Here is a 16,714-nt window from a genome sequence, read left to right as displayed (position 1 = left end):
AGATGACACTTATTTGTTATAATGCTGACCTTCCATGCTTTGGACCCTTGAATTGATTTGGATACATGTTTTACGTTTGTGGATAGTTTTCTCATGTCGCTTGACTCTGATTTACGATTTGTCGGTGCTTTCAGTAGTTTCATCCACTTTTGTAGTTTATTTGTCGATGCAGTCAGATTTGTTCGTATCTTTATTTTATTCAAACATTTGTTAGGTTTTTTAACATTTTCCTTTTTGGTCATTGTGTGATATGATGGCTAGTTTTTGTGTCAATGGTTAAGGAAAATATCCTAATTATCATTTAGTTTACGTTTAAGGTTATACTTGTAAATCTTCATTATAATTCTATATATTTTCTATTTTAATAAAACTAACGAATTTCTATAAAAAAAACACACACACACACATATATACCTTTTGCAACAATTTATTAAAGGGTAAACTATATATTCAGTCACTCAACTATTATTTTAATTTTATTTTAGTCACCTAATTATTTTTTTAATTTATATCTAATATTATATTTTAATTTCGTTTCGATGAATTGAAGTCATCACCACTAAATAATTATATTTTGAGATTGGCTGCTGATTGACGAATTGAACCATTAGTTACGAGAGGAGTAGGAAACAATTAGGTTTATAAACGAATCGAACGTTCAGCGAACCGTTCATGAATCGTTCAACGGGGAGTTCGTTTATATTTGTTTATTTATTAAACGGATGAACATGAAAAATATTTTATGTTCGTTTAATTAAATGAATGAACATGAACAAATGGCTTAATAAATTCTAACCTTAAACCCAATAAACGAACAAACATGAAATATATTTTTCATGTTTGTTTGTTTATTAAACGAAAGAACATTAAAAAGATTTTATGTTTGTTTATATTCATGTATGTTAGTTTGTTTATGTTTGTTTGTTTATGTTTGTTCGTTTATTTTCGATCTATTCTCCAAACCTGATTAAAATATTAAGACTTAATAAATTTTAACCTTAAACCCATTAATATCTTAAAGCCCAAATAAAAATACTCAAATCAATTAAAAAATCCTAAAACTATTTGGAAAGAAAAGAATCTTCTCAAATGTAAATCCAATTAATTTTATGTTTGTTTGTTTATGCTCGTTCGTTTGTATTTGTTTATCATTTTAACGAACAAACATGAACAAACACGAACAAATTAAATTTCTTAATAAACGAACACAAAGAAGAAATTTTGTTTGTTTGTTTAGTTGAAGTTAAACGAACGAACATGAACATATTCTCGTTCATATTTATTTGTTTCATTTACAGGCATAGAAAGAATAATGGATTAAATGGTGAACTTTCAACTGTACTTAAAGTGGATCAGTGAAAATTTTATTGTTAATTAAAATTTAATTTAGCATAAATTTTGAACAGTCTGAAGCGATTAAATTGTGATATTTGTTCAGAACTTTATTAATCAAATGACAATGCACATACACCCTTCAGACATAACCGCTCGGACCCATGATTTCTAAGAAAAATAATATTCATTTTTATCAGTAATATCACTCGATGGTTCAAACTATCATAAACTTGGAGGGAAGGTTTTAAATAAACCCAAAATTAGATGAATTTCAGTGCAATTTTATCAACCTAACATTTGATAAGTAATTCATCCATTCCTAATAGAGGTACATACACTACTAATCATTAGATGTAAAATATCAATCTTTCACCCAAAAAAATCAATTGTTTCAAGGATTTCTAAAAAAATATTAAATTGATAAAATATTAATATATTTATAATTATTTTTCAAAATTAAGATCAAGTTAAAATAAAATATAGAAGTTGAGGACTAGATTTTTTTTATTATGTGTATTTTATTATCTGTTATATTATCTATCATTAAATTTTTAACGAAAGAGAATCAATTTATCATTTTTAAGTAATATGATTATTTTATAATTTTTTTTATAATTTGAAGATTAAAAATATGACAATTATATATTTAGTACCTAAACTATTAGTTTTGGTTCGTTTTAATCCCTAAATTTTAATTTTTTTAAAATCATATCTAACATTTAGTTTTTATTTCATTTTAGTACCCCATAGTTAAAAACTTAAAGCATTTAGTACCTAAACTATCAATTTTAGTCCGTTTTAGTACCTAAACTTTCAATTTTTTCAAAACTCAACATTAAATTTTGAACATGGTACTAAAATGAAATAAAAACAAAGTTTTTAACGGTGGGTACTAAAATGAAACAAAAACTAAACTTTAAATATGATTTTGAAAAATTTAAAGTTTAGATATTGAAATGGACCAAAACTGATATTTTAGGTATTGACGCACAATTTACCCTACAAAATACTATATGATTAGAGGACTATTTGCATATTTTACCCTAAATTAATCTAATACAAAATAATTTAAGAACCAATGAAACGACACCGTATCAAATATATGAATGGTATTGGTAGGTGAAATCCACAACGTAAAACAGATCAATCAGAATGTGATTAAGAGGAACCACAATCTTTCAATTAAATATCCACCTCTTGATCATCGAACGTCCATCAAACTCCATGAATTCTGGAAGCACTGCATTTTATATCCCCCTCGGTTCAACCTAGGGTTCTCTTTCAAAACCTTCCGCCGTAACCTTCTCCTATTCTCGTCGGCGTAGGAAGAAGAAGAGAAAAAAGACGCCAAAATGGCTTCACCGGAAGCTCCTCTCTGCTATGTCGGCGTCGCTCGCCAATCTGCCGCTTTTCGTCTTATGAAGCAAATGGTACTTATCCTTATAAAAGTATCTACGTATGTTTTTTGTGATCTTTATTTTATTTATTGTTTGAACGGCCCGGTTAGGGATGGGAAGAAGGAGAAGGGCTTGGTAAAGATAAACAAGGGATCAAAGGTCACGTTAGAGTTAAAAACAAGCAGGATACTGCTGGTTCGTATCTAATCCTTTTGTTTCTTCCTTATAATAATCATTTTCTCTGGGTCTGTTTGTCTGTCTGTTTAGTTGTTTGATTTTGTTTATTTACGTATGGATGTTGAAGTACTTGCTGGAGAATTAGAATTGGAGGATGAAAAAAATACTTTTAAACTTGTATTTTTATTTATATTTGAAAATTTTGGAGCAGGTATTGGATTAGATAAACCTAATCCGTGGGCGTTCGATACTGCTCAGTTTGATAGTATTCTCAAAGGATTGAAAGTGGTGCGAATTTGAATCTTATTTTCACCTTGTACTGTGTTAATTTTGATTCATTAGCTAATTATCTTTTTCTTTTCTTTTAAAGAAGCAAGCAGTGCAAACCAATGATGAAGGTATGGTTGATGCCAAAAGAAAACTTATTCTCATATTTTTACTTGGTTAGAACTTTGAATGATATTGATTGAGAAGTAATTTAATTTTACTGAACAGCGGAAAAGAATGAAAATCGAGTAGAAACTGAGGCTGATGCGGCTAATGATGCTGAAGAACAAGTTGTTAAGGCTACTCGACCCCAGGGAAGGTTGGTGTATTAGTTGCTTGTGCTTTTAGTTGTAAGAGATTATTGCTGGTTGTTTAATTAATGTTTGATGTTATTTGTGCTTCTTAGATATAAGAAAAGAGAGAGAGGGAAGCTTGTGAATGCATATTCTTCTAAGGATCTTGAAGGAATTCTTGTAAGTTCTAAAACTTCATTATGTCTTATGGCCTATGTCTTCTTCAAAGTATTTAGACTGTTAAAAGTTTTTACTTGTTTGAAGCTGGGGCAATGATGTCTTTTTATACATTACATGAGTATGTAATATTTGTTGTTGGCTTTCAAGATGCAAATTAATTGTATATCAGATCAAAATGTAATACATCAAATATTTGGCTCAAAATGTGTTCACTTGTCAATTATTATTCCAATTTGTTTTGTTAATGACGTCCAACTTAATCTCAACAAGGTTTTCCTGGTTATAATTCGTGAGAGCTCTAGGAAAAAATAAACTAAGAGTATTTTCATTTTACCAGGTGTGGTTGTGAGTTGAATTGTCAGTATACTTGTATGATACTTAAGCAATATGTTCATTGTTTCATATTAGCACTAGAGACAGATGCCATGCTACCTTCACCATCTAGTCACTCACCTTTTCAGACAAATTTAGACATCTCTGAATGAGTTAAAAAGTCGGACACAATGCATTGTAAAAACATAGTGATTCAATATGTTTTGGTCAAATGCTGAAGAAACTTACATCATGTGAAAATTGAAATATTCATTTAACGCAGATTTTTGTTTCGTTTGATAGAATTATCAAATCATACTTTTAAATACTTCTTTTCCCCTAGGAATTAGTATTTGATTAGACACATCTTTAACATGTACTGGTATTTTAGGTTGAAAGAATCACGCTATTTACCATACGTGTTTTGCAATAGGCCAAAAAGGTTGAGCAGTCATTGCCTGTAAATCCTGATGTCGGTGGTGAATTGGAGATATTAGAGCCAACTGAGACTAATGGTTTTTCCGCTGAAGGTAATACTACAAGTAAATTGATGAAAGGCTTTTGTACTCCAGTTCATACTGAAAACTTGAGTGAATTCTTGCAGTAAGGTGCCATTTTCCTTTGCATTATGTTCAGAAAATTTGTTAATTCTTGTAGTTTTTGCAGTAGAATTGAAGGTGGAAAGACGCTTTTTTTCCCTAGTGATATTATCTTGTACCTGAAAAACTTGTCTTTTCCTGGAAAAGAATATTCATGACCTCTCTTCTCTTGTTTGCATTTTACTGCTGTAGCTGTCTGCCATTGATCGATTACTGAGAAATTTAGCTCTTTGTCACAGGAAACAAAGTTGAGAGTGTTTCTCCGGATTGGTGGGGCTATAAATATGGATTTGTTTCTGGAGGTTTTCTGGGAGAGTCTACGAGAAAGAAATCATTGAAAACTGGAGTGTCAAAAATTTCAACTGAAAGAACTGTATTTTTTGAAGATGACCAAGAGAATCTCTACAAACTTGTGCAAGTATGTCTCTTTGCCATTTTTTTTTCTGTTTATGAAAACTGCCCCACAGTTATTTGCATGATGAAGCAAAAAATCATAATTCCCTTTCCAATGTAACTTTCCATCTGAAGTGGTGTTTTAATCGATTATTATTCTACATGCTTTAATGTTATATGAATCTAGTAGCATGTTGGAGACTGGGAGATTAAAGGAATGAATGTCTTTTTATTTCAAAATTCCAGGATAAAGCCACAACTGGAAAACAGGGTCTGGGCATCAAGGATCGACCAAAGAAAATAGGTGGAGTTCACTTTCAGGGGAAAAAGAAGTCATTTAGCGATAGTGATGGTGAAGATTCTGATGATGTCGGCTCTCCACCAAAACGAACACGTGATGATGCATTAGAAACAGAGAAAGATGATCAACCAAAACTAAAGTTGAAAAAGCTGTGTAAACGGCTTCTTCGTCAGGTACTTGATTTAAAATGCAAGGTGTTTTGAATCACGGTGCAAGTGTTTCTCTAAATGAATAATTTATCTTCTCACTTCAGGTACCTGGAGATTCATTAAAACTAAAACAACTGAAAGTTCTTATTGATGAGCAATCATCTTCGGTTTTTTCCAACTTTTCTTCCAAGAAAGATGCTATCGCCTACTTGAAGGGAAAGGTGTTCTCATCTCACATTAGAACAGTTCTTTCCGTTTTTATGAACATTTTGTTAACTTTATTTTATGAATCTTTGTGCACAGCTCGAAGGCAGCAGCAAGTTTTGTGTGGAGGGAAAGCGAGTGAGTCTTGCAGTTAGAAGAGGCTAAAGTAAACTTTACGATTTTGATAGTCTTTTGGTGGCCACTATAAGCTGAGACTGAATTATTAGTACATTTATTTAAAAATTATGTTGATGCCATTTTTGTAGGTAAATGAAGATTCATCTCAATTAAAGGTTTGCTGAAAGCCTGAAACTGGTTTTCTATTTTTTATTTTTACTATTTGTTATCCAGTGAATAAAATCTTGGAACCGAACTTAGTTTCAGTATTAATTAGATTTTTTTTTAATTTAACTATTCATTAATTTTAAATAGGTTCAAGGATAATTTTATTGGCAAAATGCAACAGAAACTCTTACCGTTTGACAATAATGTCAATTTAGCCCCTGTTCTTTTTTAGGAGCTTATTATCCCAACGATCTATTGAGTAAAAAACCCCTCTTTAGATTAACTCTGTTAGTCAATTGGCGATTATCCTCTAGAATTGACTCCACAAGAACGTGTTAGAAGATGTTGACATGATATGTAGGTAATGGTAGCTGATGATGTGGTAGAATCATGTGAACTAAATGTTGATATGGTAAGTCTCTAAGTAATGTTATGTCAGTAAATTTTAAAATTAATTAATAATGAATAATTATTTTTATTAAATTAATAGTACCATTTGATTTGTTTAGAAGAATGGAGAAATTAAACTATCATCGCCATAAAGTTTGAACTTGGGTCTTTTAGATTCAAAGGCTTAGCACTTCCATCAAGCAAATCCCTTCACTATTTTTATTAAACTAAATAATATTATTTAGAGTATGCGGAGACCAAGTTTAATTTTTATTAAACTAAATAATAACAATATTGAGAGTATACAGAGGCCAAGTTCAATCAATGTATTCAATTCTTTATATTTTAAAAATTATTTTATAGACACATGTTCTATTTATATTCAAAAATAAATATTCAAATAAAAAAATTTAAGCAAACTAAGTTTATAAAATTTATTTTATTAAATTTATAAATGAAATAAACATATATTTTTATATTTCTTTACATGTAAATTTTTTATTTAATAAATAAAATATTATCTTAAATTATAGTATAAATTTATTATTTTATTGTAATTTTTTAAATTTGGATTGAAAATATAAATGAATAAATACAAAGGAACAAAGAATTGGTAGTAAGAATTGCTTGAAAAAAAGAATTGATGGCAAGAAAATTAAGAAAGAAACTAAACTAAATAAAATTAAAAGATTAAATTATAAAAATAAGACATTTGTAATTAGAGAGTATATAATTTAATTTAGTAAAAAATAAACTTAAAATAAAAGATTAAATTGTTTTATTTTTTTATTAAAGTTAGAAATTTAAAATTAATTGAAATTTAAAATAGATATTTAAATTGACTGTATAATTCTAACAATTTAAATTTAACTCACATTTTTTTTTTAAAATATTGGTGTTGATCGGGTGTGGCAGTTATTGTAGTGGTTCTGATAGCTACAATAAACTCTAAATAATATTATTAGTCCAAGTATAACATCTAAGGGAATTGGCTTGGTGGTTCTTTTATCCACTAGATATAGGTTCAAATCACATAAAATGTTTCCATATAATAATTTAATTTCGCTTTATTTTAAACCAATCAGATGATGCCACGAGACAACATTTGATTGGTTACTATTAATTTAATAAAAATAATTATTTATTATTAATTAATTTTAAAATATTTTTGTTGACATGACATTACACTTGGGTATGCCATGTCAGCATTTGGTCCACATGGATCTACCACGTCATCATCTGGTCCACATGGATCTACCACGTCATCATCTACTATGATATGGGCACACCACGTCCGTATCTCCATCCACATGTTCTTGCTGAGTTAGTTCCAAGCGTTGACAGTTAGTTGATTAACGGTTTTCATCCAATTAGAGATTTTTTTACTCAAAATGAAACGTTTGGGGCTAATATGCTAAAAAAAAGAATATAGGCTAAAATGATACAATTATCAAACATTAGAGGTGTTTTGTTGCAATATGCTAATTTTATTTTTGGGTAAACTATGCATGATGGTTTAATTTCTCCTTTTTTTAACTAAAAATGGTGCCATGTGGCAATATTTAATTGGTTGCTATTAGTTTAATAAAAAATAATTATTTATTATTAATTAATTTTAAAATATTTATATTGATGTGACATCACATGTGGACATGCCATGTCAATATTTAGTCAACGTGGATCTACCACATCATCATCTACTATGATATGTACACACTACGTTAACATCTCCCTCCACATGTTTTTGTTGAGTTAACTCTAATTGTTAACCGTTAGTTGACTAACATTTTTATCCAATGATGGAACTTTTTGACTCAAAATGAAACGAAGAGGGGTAATATGCTCCAAAAAAGAAGAATAAGGGCCAAATTGACACTATTGTCAAATGTTAGAGTGTTTTGTATTATGCCAATTTTATTTTAGGATAAACTACACATTTAGTATCTAAACTATCGGTTTTGGTCCATTTTAGTAACTAAACTTTCATTTTTTTCAAAATCAAACCTAACGTTTAATTTTTCTTTCATTTTAAAACCCACCGTTAAAAACTTAACGTGTTTAGTATATAAACTATCAGTTTTGGTTTGTTTTAGTACCTAAACTTTCAATTTATTTTCAAAACTTAACGTTAAATTTTGAACAGGGTACTAAAATGAAACAAAAACTAAACTTTAGGTATAATTTTTGCAAAACTGAAAATTTAGGTACTAAAATAGATCAAAACTAATAGTTTAAATACTAAACGTAAAATTTACCTTTTATTTTATAATGTGCTCAAGTTAGTTATGTTTTCTTTTTTTATTATTAATTTTATCATTTTTTAATTGTATTCATTTAGTTTTTGAATACTCTTTCATCAATTAAATGGTTTTTGAGAATTATGTTATTAATGTGATAGTTAACTGTATTGATATGATGTGTTGTTCATGTGTTAGTTAACTTTGCTGATGTGATAATTTAAGATATTAACATGAGAACGAATCAAGTGGCCTCATTTGTAAAGGAATTATTGTTATTCTTTGAGGGCCCGAGTTCGAGCACAATAAATGTCAGGGGTGTGAGCATTTAATATCAAAAGGTTGATAGTTATCTTTGAATAAATATTGTCTTATACTTACCTTAGATTAACAAAAAAAAATATACTTACATGACAATTTATATGAATGACTATGACATAAAAGTTTGAAGGTATAATTGATTTTTATAGAAATTTTAAGTATTTAATAAAAAATTAAAAAATAGTCTAAAATTTTAAAAATAAATATTTTAAAAAATATTAAAACAAAAAATATTGGAAAAATTAGACATAAAATAACAAAATGTCACAATGCCTTATTAAATAATTATTTTGGCATATACTTTTTTTTAGTATTTTTGCTTCAACATTTTATTTTGGGATAAAAATTATTTCGTGGATGAAAATCAATAGTTAACTAATTGTTAACGCTTTAAAATATGAATTTTTTGTCCTAAGATAAAATGTTGAGGATTTAAATACTTCAAAAATCAGTAGAATAAAGACTAAAATGACTATTTGTCAAACATTAAAATTGATTTCTCCTAAAATGAAACTTTGGGTAAAAACTACTCAAAGAAAGTGCGATTCGAAATGACTATTTAGTCAAATGTAAAAAGTATACACGTCGTAATCAACCTTTTGGAGGAAACGTCGACTAGTTGCAATGATGAAGTTTTTGAAAATATTTTGGAATGAAATGTTAGGAGTTGCATTCAATCATTTTAAGGTTCGATTGAAACACCTAAAATTGAATATTTTTAATAAAACATTTTATTTTATCAAAAATACCAAATTTGAGTTTGTGAAAACCAAAAATCATGTTCGGGAGTTAGTTACGCGTAGGGAATTATTAGCACCCCTTACAACACCCAAAAATTGATACATGGTTGATTACCCTATGTTTTAAAATTGAAAATTTTGAGTTCAAGGTTTTATTTAATTTAAAAATCATTATGGATGTCAAGCTTGAAGAACGATGTCGGTTTACTAAGACCAATAACAATCACCCTAGAGCATGTAATACGAAAGCTTCATTATTGATCTACATAAACGAATATTGCCTTAAAGTTTGAGAAATCATATGGGGATTTGAAAGGAATGTTAATTTACTTCGGGAATTACCAATGATCAAACCCTAAGCATAACGCGGAGTATATACTATTAATTCTTTGATAAATGAACATTGCCTTGTTATTTTAAAGCCAAGATGCAATCAAACAACCATTTTAAAATCTAATTATACTAGTAAGTTAATTAAGGCAAATTCTAACTTAAAATGTCAATTATGAAATTTAAAGAACCTAAAGGATTAAACCTAAAAATGAAGGTTCTAAGATTAATCCAAATTTTTTTAACCAATTATTGAATCGAATAATCGAAATGGTCCATCGGGCATGTTAATGCAAGACAATTCAAATTAATCCCTAAATTAAATGGCTAAAATGAAATTAAACCTAAAGTAGAGGCTTTAATATTAATCCTAATTTGTTTGAACCAATTATTGAGTCGAATAATCGAAATGGTCCCTCAGGCATGTTAATGCTAGAGCCAATTCAAATTTCTCCCAAAATTAAAGGACTAACGTGTGAGAAATCTAAATCTAGAAGTTAAATTTGAAATCTAAGACTTTAACTATGGAATAAAGTAAAGAGAATTGAATCTAGAGGATTTAACCTTAAAAACAAAATAAGTAAAATAGATTAAAAATAAAAAACAAACATGCATTTAAACAAATAAAATTATGTTAAAACTATACAAAATTAACTTAAAAGACTAATTAATTATTTACAAATCACCAAACGATTTTATTAAACAAAATAGTTTTAGTTCTAATTAACAAAAAAATTAATCTAAGGGCTAAATGAAAACATACATAATAGTTCACGGACTAATTTAAACCAAGTATACCAATTTCAGAATAGTGAATAAATTGAATATTCGTTAAAATTAAGAATTTGAATTGAAATAAATAAAAAAACGAGGATCAGTGACCGAATTGTAAATAAACGTCAAAGTTTGGATGGCCTGAAAGAAAATAACCCAAAATGTAATATTAAAATTATAATGGAAAATGGCAGAATGAGGACATTAATTTTGAAATGAATGAAATAAACATAAATTAAGGACTGAATTACATTCGGAGAAACTTGTGATGACCACGTAAGTGATTTGACTCTGGAACCCAAAACGCACGGGTATGAGGGTCCAAAACGCCATTTGATCGAGCTATAAATTCCCTTTATTCTCCTTTTACTTCATTTTTGTTTCTTCTTTTTCTCTCTCCTTAAAATTCTCTCTTCTCTCTCTAGGTTTTTCCAAAAGCCGGCGAAGAACTTTGCTACCGGGCGCCAATTGGTCACCGTTAGCCACCGCATCAGTCGTCGTCTGCGATGGCCGTTGGGGGCCCTAACTACATTGGTCAACTGTTTTGACGCCAAGAATGCAGATACGAGCTTTGTTTCGTATGAATCGGTCTGTATTTCCTCAAAAAGGGCCGATAATGTTTCGACTTTTGCCTCACCGATCTCCTCCGTCAGCCGTTAGATTACACCGGTCTTGAAATATATTGTTGCCAGGGACATACTACACGTTCTCACAGTTCGGATTAACCAACAGAGGTCCAATCGTCACAGATATCGTTAGCCGAGAGGTAAGGTTCTCTCTTTCTCTATTTTTTGTTTTTTTTACCTTGTTTGTTTCAAATATGTTTGGGCTCTTTCTTCTCTATTTTGTTTCGTTTTCTCTTTGATTCAAAAACGTGTACTGCTTCAAAAAATGGGGAAAGGAATTTTATTGCTCTGTTCTCAATCGAGGGATAAGATCCCTTTACATGGAGATTTTTGGGGTTTTTATAAACCCAATCTGTTACAAAAATACAGCAGTAAAATGTAAAAAAAATTGTTGATTTCTTTTGATTTTCTTTTGCATTATTTGTTGATGGATTCAAAATCCGTTGAAAGAGGGGCCACCCGGAAGGCCAGCTGGAATGGAGGAGCTGTGGATGGGGCTTGCTGGCACTGCTTCTTAAGTGTTCGGTTGAGGGGGAGCTGGCGGCTGGGAAGCATCTGGAATGGAAATGAGAAGAGGCGGAGCTTGGAGAATCTCACGGGTTTGAAAATCCTAACGCATGGAGTGATCTGGACCGTGAATCCCAGCTGGATCTGATGGTGGGGAATGACTGGCGAATGGTGATGAAGTAATTAGGGTTTTCCATAACCCTATCATGGAAGCTTCATCAATTAAGTCCTTTGCTGGTTGGATCCATTTGTGATACAAGGGTTGTAATTTTTTTTTCTAATTGGGTTTGGATGTAACTGAACCAAACAGCTAAAGGGGAATTGGGCTACAAAATGCAATTGGGTTTGTTTGGATATTTTAATTTAGGTGAATTTGGGCTATGGATAATTGTAAAGGGACGACTCTAAATGGACATTTATTTGGTTTTAATAATTGTATCTAACATCCAATAACAAGGCTTTAGTTTTGAATTTGAACTTTAAATTTAATGTATGGCTACCAACCCAAATGGGAAAATATTTGAAATTCCTCGATGCCCCCGTACTATTTTCACTCGTGAAACCCATATCACTCGAATCAATGCATGGCCATCTTTAACTTGATCTTTGATCGTTTTCCATCCAATTTGAACTATCTTGACAAAATTAGGTTATGACAATTGTCCTTTGGTCGTTGCTTGTAGTTGAAGATAAGAATTTTCTCACATGGTTTGCCCCCAATCCGACAAGTGCTGGGCTTGCAAAAGACACAATTACCCTTAATTAGTACATCTAAGGATTTATTTATGTCATTTATTTTTCGTTTTTATTTAATTTTTTTTCATTTTTATTTTTATTAAATTAGAAAATTTAGAAATCACTTTCTCATTTTTCAAATATCATATGAAAACATCACGCCTGAATGTCTTACATACTCGAAAGACTTATCACCCTGCTCGAAAGACTTATATATGATCCGAAGGATTTAATCATCTTGCTTGAAAGACTTACTGATGACCCGAAGGATTTAATCATTATGCTCGAAAGACTTACTGATGACCCGAAAAACTTACTTGTTTTGGAAATATTCTACTAGTAAGAAATTTTGGATATCTCTTTTTCACATTTTTTTAAATTTCATTTTTTGGAAAAGATTAAATGAGAAACTTTAAAAATTGCTTTCTCATTTTTTTTAAAAATGATACAAATGACTTATCATCTTGTTCGAAAGACTTATAGATGACCCAAAAGATTTAATCACCATGCTCGAAAGACTTATTGATTACTCGAAGGATTTAATCATCATGAAACCTTTGAAAATCAAACTTGACTTCTTTAAAAAATTCATTTGAAAACATCATATCGGTCGGTTACATGCTTCGCTTCAATGCAATGATTGTTCTGTGGATTGGGCTCCCGAATTCTTGAAGTTTTGCCATTTTGAATGCAATTTCCTCCATTTTAGGTTTGAATTATGATTTTCTCCTCTCTTCTTTCCTTGGAACTCCTCTCTTCTTTCCTTGGAAGATCTGTAAGAATTATGCATCTATGTATGAAAATATGAATGCAATTAAATGTATATAAATGTAATGCATAACTTTCTCATATGTAGAAATGTTGATCATCAATCTTCTTCTAGCTTGAAAGTGTAGAGTTTGATATTCCTTGAATAAAGCGTACCTCGATATGAATATGGCAACTTGATAGCTCAGGCTTGTATCTTTTGGATAACAATTTGATCTTCTTGTGTCCTCATAATTTTCCTATCTTCTATCTTTTGGGTTCTTCAATAAAGTCTCAGAGGAAATGTTCTCTTGAATTCTTGTTGCGACCAGGCATATGGTCGGACGCCCTGTTTTTCTCTGACTCTATTTCTCAATCAGAATTGTTTCCTTAGGAACTTTCTACCAACTAAAGCATGAATGGTTTATTGTTCTAAGGTAAGCTCTTCTTGTCTTCATATTCTGTCCTTACTATTACGCGCAACGAAACTCATCTTCAATGCCTCATTGATCTGATTATTCCTATCTCAACATGATCTGGATTTTTTTGGAAATACTCCAATGGGTATTTTATGTCCCATTCTTAGTGCCAAAAACTTGACTTTGAATGGTTTCATCTTCGTGCCATTTATTAACATCTCATATCTTTTAAATTGGGTCAACAAAACTGTTACAATTTTTTTCTTCCTTCTTATTCTGATTTAATAGTCTAAGGGCTTATTTATGTGAAGTCTCATAATCAGATGGACACTCAAAAAGTGGTCAATGCTTCTGGAAAAAGTGCATTGAATCTTTGCTACGAGATAAAATACTAGGAAATCTCGAAAATGTATCATGCCCCATCTTATTCAGGCGATCATCTATTTTCTGATTGAATTTTGATATTGATAATGACACAAAGAAGTGTGAGAAGTTTATTCTAGAGACCTTTGATTTTTCAGGTTTCATCGTTTAAAAATCGGAGAATGTCTCCATTGCTCACGTATCATTTATTTTAATTGCTTTGGTTTTTTAATGTCGTACTCATTCATTTGAGGCATAATGAGACTCATCAACTTCACAGATTTCCTTCATTCTCTAGAAATTATCCTGTTTGAAAATATTTTTTTTCTTCTATTTTTTTAGAATTCAAAAGGAATGAAACATTTTTATAAAACAAAATGATGCCCCTCACTTCAGGTTCATAATTGAAACAAATCATTAATTCAATGAATATCAAGTAAATAAAAAATATTTTTAGAAATTGTAGCCCTTTGACAAGTGTCAAGATCAATTGGTTGGTTTTTGGTTGGCTTCTTATTTTCTATGGTTTCAATCATCAAGACTTTTTTCTTTTCTTGATCTTTGCAAGCATCATGACATGCCCCTATATCTCGGCTCAACATTCCAATTGAATGCAGACAAAATGAAGCAATTAGTATATTCAATTGCTAGATCTTTTAGAACACTTCCATTTCAATTCTCTGAAATCTACCATTTGTTCAAGCTTCGTAACCTCCTTTAGAACAGTGCAAAAATATCAGTTTAAAAACAAAATTCCTGAGTGCTTGTGTAAATTTGACTATAAAAAGTGTTTCTCAACTCTCTTAGTCCATTTTTCACCTAAACACATCATATGCCTTAAGCATTATTGCCTTTATTGGACTACAAACACTCTTTTTATCTCAACCTTGTGCACTACCACCTTTATTGAACTCATTACCCTCACCTCAGGCGTTATCGCCTTTATTGCACTCAACATCCTCACTTTAGGCATTATTGCCTTTATTGGACTCAACATCCTCACCTTAGGTATTATCTTCCTTTTTACACTCATCTAATAATGGCTTTTTGAGTACTTAGCTTCAAGATTTCTTAAGCTCGTTAAAAGAACTTATTATAGTCTGGGTGTCATTGAAGGTCGAAATATTTCATCTTTAGAGTTTAATTCCAAAGCAATTGATCTGACTAAGTTCATCTACTCCAATATTCCATTTTTGAAGATTATGATCATCATTGAACATCCTAAAAAAAGTGTGATCTAATCAGCTTCATAACTTCATACACGAGAGTTACTTCATTTTGTCAGATCCTATACATATCTAGATGTCAAGCCATTTGATCTCTTTATTGCATGAGGAGAAGGTTCAATCTTGTAAGAAAAGGAATGTACCACTTGGGTATAATCTTTGAAGCATGATCAAGGTTATGGTTTTACAAGGGTTTAACCTTGCAACTTGTTAACGACTATAAGAATAATTTATTGTATTCATTAACCTTAAAAAAGAATTTTGCTTAATTGCTCATAGTCTGAAAAGAATTAGTGTTTATTCAATTAGAACTTTAAAAAAATCCAAAAACCAAAGAAAGACAGAAAAATTCAAATGAAACATGAATGTGACTAAAAGCTTAACATAGGGTGGGTAACGAACTCGCATGTTAATCCCAAAATGCCACTTGTTGTCCATCTAATATTGATGCACTTGGTTCAATCGAATGTTACATCTTGCATTTTGATTCCCATTTTGTAATACCCCAAATAATAGGTCAGTGACTAATTTGAAAGGAATTAAAGTTTGGAGGATTAAATTGAGTAATTGGTAAGGAATAAGAAATGACTTAAATAAGGCCAATTTGTAAGAGATAGTTTATTGAAGGGGCATTTTGGTCTTTTAGGTGAAATGAAATTAAAACCCAATTAAATTAGGGATTTAAGAAAAAAGGAAAGTGAAAACATTTATTTTCTCTTCTTCTTTTTCCCGTGGTTTTCTCTCCTTTATAGCTCCACAAGGTAAACTTCAATTAATCAGTTTTTCCTTTCAATTTTGGATTGTTATTGTAACCTTAGGTGATATGTAAGCTTAAGGAAAAGTTATATGAGATTAAAACTATGAAAGGGAGGAAATATTAGAGATTTAAGAAAATGAGGTTTTAAATGATATGTTGATATATGAGTGTTTATTGATGTTTATGGATAGAATTGACTTGCCAAAGTAGTAAATAAGAGATTAGAAACATTGAATGAGTATAAAAACAAGTTAGAAATTTTGGTGTGATTCTTAGAATCCAATGATTTTGAGAGGTATTAGATGTTTTAAGTATTAAAATCAAGGAATGTTAGTATGAATAGTTAAAGAAGAGTTTAATAGTATTGTATGGGGTAAATATAACGAGAATTGACCACATTAGGATAAACATCGGGATGAAAACTGGAAATACTGGGTAAGGGTATTGGTACTGCTAAGAACAGTACCGATACTATAGGCTAAAATAAGATAAATTAGATGGGTAGTACCGATACTGATTCAATCAGTATCAATACAGATGAGGTAGTATCGATACCATAATAAGGGGTATCGATACCCATCAACATCGAATCCAATTTTGGTATCGATACCGGCAGGGGATATCAGTACCATAGTAGGGTAGTATCGATA

At 30.4% G+C, this 16,714-nt stretch overlaps 1 protein-coding gene across 2 annotated transcripts; it reads left to right on the top strand.

Annotated features, from left to right (window-relative positions):
* The first annotated feature begins 2,572 nt into the window (after window positions 1-2,572).
* Window positions 2,573-15,932, top strand: LOC120209248 (PIN2/TERF1-interacting telomerase inhibitor 1-like). Of its 2 annotated transcripts, XM_039208303.1 has the most exons (12): window positions 2,573-2,765; window positions 2,843-2,927; window positions 3,121-3,197; window positions 3,280-3,307; window positions 3,405-3,495; window positions 3,583-3,649; window positions 4,395-4,491; window positions 4,800-4,978; window positions 5,200-5,427; window positions 5,508-5,624; window positions 5,707-5,773; window positions 15,921-15,932. In XM_039208303.1, exons 1-11 carry the CDS (start codon window positions 2,688-2,690, stop codon window positions 5,770-5,772), a joined length of 1,113 nt encoding a protein of 370 aa, XP_039064234.1. In that variant the 5' UTR covers window positions 2,573-2,687; the 3' UTR covers window position 5,773; window positions 15,921-15,932. The 2 variants fall into 2 exon arrangements, with proteins under 2 accessions (XP_039064234.1, XP_039064233.1); XM_039208302.1 differs by lacking the exon at window positions 15,921-15,932 and having other exon boundaries at window positions 5,707-5,835.
* Window positions 15,933-16,714: the final 782 nt, after the last annotated feature.

The sequence above is a fragment of the Hibiscus syriacus genome, unplaced genomic scaffold, assembly GCF_006381635.1.
Source record: "Hibiscus syriacus cultivar Baekdansim isolate YM2019G1 unplaced genomic scaffold, ASM638163v2 tig00018530_pilon, whole genome shotgun sequence".
NCBI lineage: Eukaryota > Viridiplantae > Streptophyta > Magnoliopsida > Malvales > Malvaceae > Hibiscus > Hibiscus syriacus.
Note: the sequence above shows the minus strand (reverse complement) of the source record. Positions and strands in the feature narration are given on the sequence as shown.